General features: G+C 43.8%; 1 protein-coding gene across 1 annotated transcript; it reads left to right on the top strand.

Annotated features, from left to right (window-relative positions):
- The first annotated feature begins 557 nt into the window (after positions 1-557).
- LOC137994534 (adenosine receptor A2a-like) lies at positions 558-2,118 on the top strand. Its single transcript, XM_068840117.1, has one exon. The coding sequence runs from the start codon at positions 732-734 to the stop codon at positions 1,662-1,664; it is 933 nt and encodes a 310-aa protein (XP_068696218.1). The 5' UTR covers positions 558-731; the 3' UTR covers positions 1,665-2,118.
- Positions 2,119-7,148: the final 5,030 nt, after the last annotated feature.

Here is a 7,148-nt window from a genome sequence, read left to right as displayed (position 1 = left end):
CGTTTCATGTTTAACCGGAGAATTAGTGAAGCAGATATTCGAAGGTGTTATAGCTGTTGAGTTTTATTCCTCAATTATCGAGTTCCGTAAGTATAAAACTTAAAAATGGATTGCTTTAAAATCAGAAAAGAACCAATTCACCGTTGCTGTTGAGAAAAGTGTATGCCAGGCAAAACAAGTTGCATCTCGGTAGCCTGAAAGTTAACTGACAAAATAATTTGCCTGTGTTTAAATTAAGAAATATACCAATACATCACTAACGTTTCATGTTTAAATTAGTTTGAAATAAAGAGAATAAAGAAATAATTTTCCATTTTTTAATTGCATGATGCTGGGCGTTGTAAACCGTGTTTTAGAAAATATTTCAGATTGATTTATTGTGCCTCTGGACTATTTTGACACGTCACTCAAAATTGATTTAAAGTAATTTGAGATATTTGTCGTCGTTAAAAACTTTATGACGAAGTCGGCCCAACAAATGTGTCGAGATTAACACCTCCCTCTCCCTTTGTCTCTTGCTCTGCCTTTTTAGTGTGAGTCTTGTTACAACTCCCACTGAGATTTTAGTAATTTTTTTTTACCTTAACAGCGGGGACCTACATTCCTGACCCAAGTTAAGCTCCTCATGAACACTTGCTCTCTTGTGGTGCTTAAAAGCGGAAAGGAAGGCAGTAGCTAAGCAGCATTTATCCAGTAAAAAGAATCAGTGTTCCATTTCTTATTTTCGTAACATGGCAAACTTCTCTGTTTCCAACTTGACAAACCTCACGATGAATGGCGAAGAAAAAGATGTCTTCAGCTTGGTCTTTATTTCCATAACCATCATCGTTAACACTATAGCCTGTCCATTCACAATCGGACTGAACGCGTTGGTGATAATTGCAATAAAAAAAAGACGAAGACTTCAGAACAACGGGAACATCATGTTGGCCTGTTTAGCAGTCACAGATGTGTTGACAGGTCTGACCTCGCAGCCTTTGTTTATTCTGTGCAAAACAGCCTACCTGCTTGGTAGCGACATCGCTAGAGTCTTCTATCTCATTCACGAGCTTTGCATTATCGTACTTTCTTATTCCTCGGCTCTTCATCTCATGATGGTTGTCGGCGAGAAAATGATAGCAATCAAATATCCGTTTTGGTATCCTTCGGTTATGACAACACGAAACATGAAGATCGGAGTCTTGTTTTGCTGGGTGTATAGCAGTTCTTTTGGTTTGCCTACTCACTTGATCCGCGGAAGCGGCGCCCTGTATTTTATTTCTGCCTCTCACATCGCTTTTGCTTGCGTTGTTTTCGTTTCTTCTTCAAACGTAATCCTTTATTTTGAAACTCGTCGGCACCAAAAGATGATTAAAGCTCAACAGCTACCGCAAGAACAAGTAGAAACATTCCTTAAGCAGAACAAAGCATTCAAGACAACCGTCATAGTGGTCGGTGCTGTTGGAATATGTTTGGTACCCGGAATTTTGTACACTGTTATGTTTGCAATTGGATTTTTCCAGGAGAGAAAATTTCTTTTAGGGTCAATTGGCGCAATGGCACACACTTTCGTGATGATAAATTCTCTTCTTAATCCTTTGATTTATTGCTGGCGACAAGAAGAAATAAGAAAGTTTGTATTTAGAACTTCAATGCAAGTGGTGTATCCAATTAACGAGAGCTAACTTGCCTGAAGGTGACGGTAATAAGCTGACTTGTAAGGTCAAGCCTTCAGTACAGTGTACCCAACAACTGTCTATGCTGCTTTTTATCTGTGTTATTTGCGAAAACCGTGATCCAGTGCCAGCTTATGAATTAATCGTGCAAAATTTACAGAACTTAGTTATGATAGGAGTTGACGTTGTGATAAAATGAAAGACTCGATCATTGACTTTTGGACCCTTCATTTGTATGTTTTGCTGGTGATGATCATGGTAATATCTGAAAGACATATATAATTAATCTACGGAAAGAAGCACGTTACAATTAAAGATGGCGTGGAATAAGCGTTAGTTAAGCGCTGATTAACGAATGCAAAGCGTTGCCATGACTTGAACGCCATTAACTCTGCACATGACACCGGTGCCATTCTCCACCAATTAGGCTATCAAGCCAATTGGCAGCTTTTCGTAAGAAAACCCGTTGAAGATGTTAATACTAAGGGGCTATGTATAAATATATAGTTTTAAAACAAAGAAATATGTTTCAACTACGGAATCCTTGAAATGCCGTTTCAAGCCTAAATTTTTCAGGCTTTCCATTCGTCAATGATCACCTTAGTTGTCGGAAACTGCAAAAGAAGGGCTGTAAAAAATTCCAAGCTTGACGCATGACGTCAGTGTTATTGCCCTGCATTGCCCTACCATCTGGTGCTATCAGTCAAGCCACCTGGGGGCAGCTCAGTGGTCAATTGTGAGGTCTCACTAGATCCCATTTGAGGTGAATTAATGATCTTATGAAAGAGGCCTTCCAAGGGGGGTTGTGACTTTGTCGCTCATTTACCAGCCCACCTGTCGCCTATTTGGCTAGAGATAAATGTCGCTGTTGTTTTTTCGATGCAATACAATTTCCGCTATCGCTTTTTTGCTGGAATACAAATGTTCCCTAAACGTGCTTAATTTTTGCGTACTGTGATTTTGTTTAATTTGTATCGATAATGAAATGGTGACGAGTGAAATTAGGGAATATAAACCATCGGGAAATTATTTGATTTTCAACAAAACGCGCGGGAAATCATTCCCTAATTTCACGAGTAGACCAAATGATCAGCTATTAATGTCATGGGTGACAATTTACGTTCATAAGACGACATTTTGCCACTGTAGGAAAAGTTGCCATGGCAACATTGTAATTTCACATGTGAAACCATAAATTAACGCTGAAATATCTGGCCAAAATTAACGAGTAATTTGACATCCATGTTATTAAAAGAGTAAGTGCCCGTAAAAACTACCTTTTTTTAATAGAAGATCAACCACTTTAGTTTCTAATGACTCTAATGGCTAGATAACCTCCCACAAAGACTCTCTTTGTGATTCATCACGCGTTCCTCCCCCATTGGTAAAGCATATTATCATAATGGTTCCGCGCAATACGCGCACTTTAATCGTAAAGTCCGGCTTCCCCGCTGGGACCTCCCATGCCGGGGTTGCCGGCATCATAGCTAACTCCCTGGCTGGCCTGGTGGATTCTATCCAGGTCTGTCCGGGGGGAATTATTCGTTTATCGATCCCATCCATAAAAAGACCTATGAGGATGCCGGGTCCATACTTTTTGGAGATGTCCGCTGTGCGGTCATCTTGTTCCCTTTTGAGGGTAGTAATGACAAAGTTAAGATGGCATTGAAATTTTTTGGTGACGTAAAAGAAGTTAAGCACCAGCAATGGACTACTGTCCCGGGTGTCTATACTGGTACGCGGTTGGTGCGCATGGTGCGCAAGCATGAAATCTCCAGGAGTATCAAAATTGATGGGGTAAATTGTCGGGTCTGGTATAGGGGGCAGCCCCTTGTCTGTGACATCTGCCATGACAACCATAAGGCTGCCGATTGCCCTTTAAAGGGTAAATATCGTCGCTGTCATGAAGCGGGGCACTTTGTTCGCAATTGCCCCAAGCCAGCTTGGTATGTGCCGGGTAACCGGGCCTGATGTCGACAGCGACAATGATAATGATGATAATGTGGATGATAATGGTAATGATAATGATAATGATAATGACGTGAATGAGGGTGTTCTTAATGCTGATGTTGGGGCTGTTGTGGGGCCTGGCTCTGTTGAGCCCCCAGTTGCCCCAGAGTCTGGTTCTTCTGCTGGTGAGAGTATGAGTATCGCCCCTTCGTGATAATCAGCTCGACAAAGTGATTAGCCAGCCTCTGCTGGTCAGTGGGCTGGGGGGGCTGAGGAGAGAGTTCTGGATCCCTCTCCCAGTGACAGTGTTTTGGGGGCTTCCACCGGTCAGGCCGGTGAGTCTCAGGAGGAGGTAATGGAGTCCTCCCCTACTTTCTCTCCCCTTTCGGGGTCTGTTATTCTTGTGTGGTGGGCTCACGGTTCGGCTGACGGTTCGGCCTTATTGAGTTCTGATTCTAGGCCTGTGCGGTGTAGAATCCCGGTCAAGGTTACACGTAGTGGTTCGGGGGAGTTGCTGCCCCCTCTTGTGTCCAGAGAGGAAACTTTGGCTATGGTACAAAAGTTGAAGGCGGCCTTACCGTCTTCTGCTGACGATCTTGGTTCAGGGCTGGTTGGGAACTCTTCCCAGACCTCGCCTCCATTTACCGTTCCTCTTCCTCCCCGGGTGAGTACTCGTTCTGGCTCGGGGATGGCTCTCCGTCCGTCCTCTCGTTCTCGGTCCCGTTCCGGGGACGAGAGGCCTCCACTAAGCCCGGATCCTCATAGGTCCCGTCGTCGTGCTCCCTCGCCTAGCCCTGCTAGGCGCCGTTAATTTAGCCGTTGTCTCGCTACCTTTTTGTTTTTTGTCATGGGTTTGTCACTACTTTTTTGTTATATTATGGCTCTCACTGTAATTTCTGTTAACGTTAATGGGTTGAGGGATGGTGACAAGCGTCTTGGATTTCTTCAGTGGTTGTCCCATCTCTCTCCTTCGGTAGTTTGTCTACAGGAGACCCACGCGGTCTCTAATGATGATCTTCTTTCTTGGTTTTCTCGGTTTGGTTATTTGTGTGCTGGTTCTTTTGGTACAAATCATTCTCGTGGCGTGGTTGTTTTGTATCTTTCAGTTTGGAGTGTAAGTCTGTTGTTTGAGAGTTTGATGGTCGTTTTGTTTTGGTTGAGTTTTCTCTTCGTGGTTCTGTTTTTCGGGTTGTTTCTATTTATGCTCCTAACCGTAATCCTAATCGTGACGCTTTTTTGGTTCGTTGTGTTGACTCTATCGATCCTGCTGTTCCTACTCTTTTGTGCGGTGATTTCAACACGGTCCTGGACCGTGTTCGGGATCGCCGTGGGTCTTGTCCTTTTGATGTCTCTCGTGAAAGTTCTGCTTTGTTGTCGGAGTTGTTTTCGGATTGTTGTGTGGTGGATATTTGGCGTGAAAGGCACCCAAATATTTCTGCCTTCACTTGGTTCCGGCCCGATGAGGCCCTTGCATCGCGCATTGACCTCATCGGTTGTTCGTATGCTTGGGTGCCTTATGTGTCTTCTGTAGACATTGTACCATGTCCTTTTTCTGACCACTGTGCTCTTTCTTTTTCATGGGCTCTCCCCAACTCCGTTCCTCCGGGTCCGGGGTTGTGGAAGCTCAATCTTTCTGTTTTGGATGAGGCCGAGTATATCGACTTCATCTCAACTTTTTGGTCCTATTGGCAGTCTCGTCAGTCTTCTTTTTCTTCTCTCACTGGGAGGTGGGACAGCGGCAAATCTCATATATAGCGTATTAGTATAAATTATTGTGTTAATCGTGGTAAAAGTAAAGTAGTTGAGCGTGATATTTTGTCTAAACTGGCTGCCCATTTAAAAGTTCATGTTGATTCTGGTCGTCTTTCTTTCCTTCCTGTTTACCTTTCTACTTTGTCTCGTCTTCGTGCTATGGATGTTGAGCTTGCTCGTGGTGCTCAGGTTCGTGCCCGGTCGAGGTGGGTGGAGGAGGGTGAGTCCTCCTCTGCCTATTTCTTCCGGCTCGAAAAGAAAAACGGCACTGACCGTATTATCTCGGCGCCGAGAGCTGGTGATGGTACTTTGGTTACTGATAAGGATGGGTTGTGTGATGTTTTTCGTTCTTTCTATTTGGATCTTTTCTCTGCTGCTCCTTGTGACTCTAATGCTCGTGCTGGGCCTTTTTTCCAACATTTCTTCAGTTCTTCCTTATGATGATAGTGAGGTGTGCGAAGGTCTTCTCAGCCAGGAGGAGTGTTTTGCGGCTCTCCAGGGCATGGCCCGTGGTAAAGCTCCTGGTTGTGATGGCCTTCCCATGGAGTTCTATTTAAAATTTTGGCATGTTTTGGGTTTTGATTTAGTTTGTGTTTTGAATTCTGCTTTTGGTTTAGGCTCTTTGTCTCACTCTCAGCGCCGAGGTATCATTACTTTATCGTTTAAAAAAGGGGATCGTCTCGATCCCAAAAACTGGCGTCCAATCTTCCTGTTGAATGTCGATTACAAAATCGCTTCTCGGTCTATTGCTGCTCGTCTTCTTAAGGTTATTCATTTGGTTGTTGATAAGGATCAGTCTTGTGGTGTTCCCGGCCGTTTCATTGGGGAAAATGTTGCTTTTCTTCGTGATGTTGTTGATTTTCGCTCTTCATCTGGTACTCCTGCTGCTCTTCTTTCTCTTGATCAAGAAAAGGCATTCGACAGGGTTGATTGGACGTTCCTTCGTTCTACCTTGTATGCTATGGGTTTTGGGCAGTCGTTTGTTGGGTGGGTTAATTTATTTTACAATAATGTGAGTAGTTGTGTTAATGTTAATGGTCATATTTCAAATTCTTTTAAGTTATCTCGTGGGGTGAGGCAGGGATGTCCCCTTTCCCCCCTCCTTTATGTTTTAGTTGCCGAGGTTCTTGCATGTAATATTCGCTCTAGTGGTTTAATTTCTGGTTTGTCTCTTCCTGGTTCTTCGTCTTCTTTGCCTGTTGTTTCTGCCTATGCTGATGACACTACGCTGGTTGTTTCTTCTGTTCCTGGTATTTTGGCTGTTTTTGATGTTTATTCTTTGTACGAGAGGGGGTCTGGGGATAAATTAAATTATGGTAAATGCGAAGGTTTGTGGTTAGGTGGTTGGAATGGTCGCAATGACTCACTGGTTAACATTACTTGGTCGTCGGTGAAGGTGAAGGTGTTGGGGGTTTTTCTGGGTCCGGGCAATCTGGAGGAGGACAATTAGAGGCCGCGTATCACAGCGGTGGAAAATGCTTTGAACTCTTGGCGTCAGCGATCGTTATCTTAAAAGGGCAAGTCACTTGTTATCAATGCCTTGGCCCTTTCCCGTGTGTGGTACGTGGCCTCTCTAATCTATGTTCCCCGGTGGGTCAGTGTGGAATTAAATACGTTAATTTTTAAATTCTTCTGGAGCGGTAAGCGGGACTTGGTCGCTCGTCGTGTTGTGGTTCAGCCTTCTTGTTTGGGTGGTTTCTCTGTTGTGGATTTTCAGTGTAAGGTTATGGCTCTTAATGTTGAGTGGGTTCGTCGTTTTGTTTCTTCTCCGTCTTCTTGGGTCTCTTTCAT

The sequence above is a fragment of the Montipora foliosa genome, chromosome 3, assembly GCF_036669935.1.
Source record: "Montipora foliosa isolate CH-2021 chromosome 3, ASM3666993v2, whole genome shotgun sequence".
Classification (NCBI taxonomy): domain Eukaryota; kingdom Metazoa; phylum Cnidaria; class Anthozoa; order Scleractinia; family Acroporidae; genus Montipora; species Montipora foliosa.
Note: the sequence above shows the minus strand (reverse complement) of the source record. Positions and strands in the feature narration are given on the sequence as shown.

Excerpts from the sequence above, each read along its gene's own strand:
- LOC137994534 (XM_068840117.1), top strand. The coding sequence starts at position 732 with ATGGCAAACTTCTCTGTTTCCAACTTGACAAACCTCACGATGAATGGC.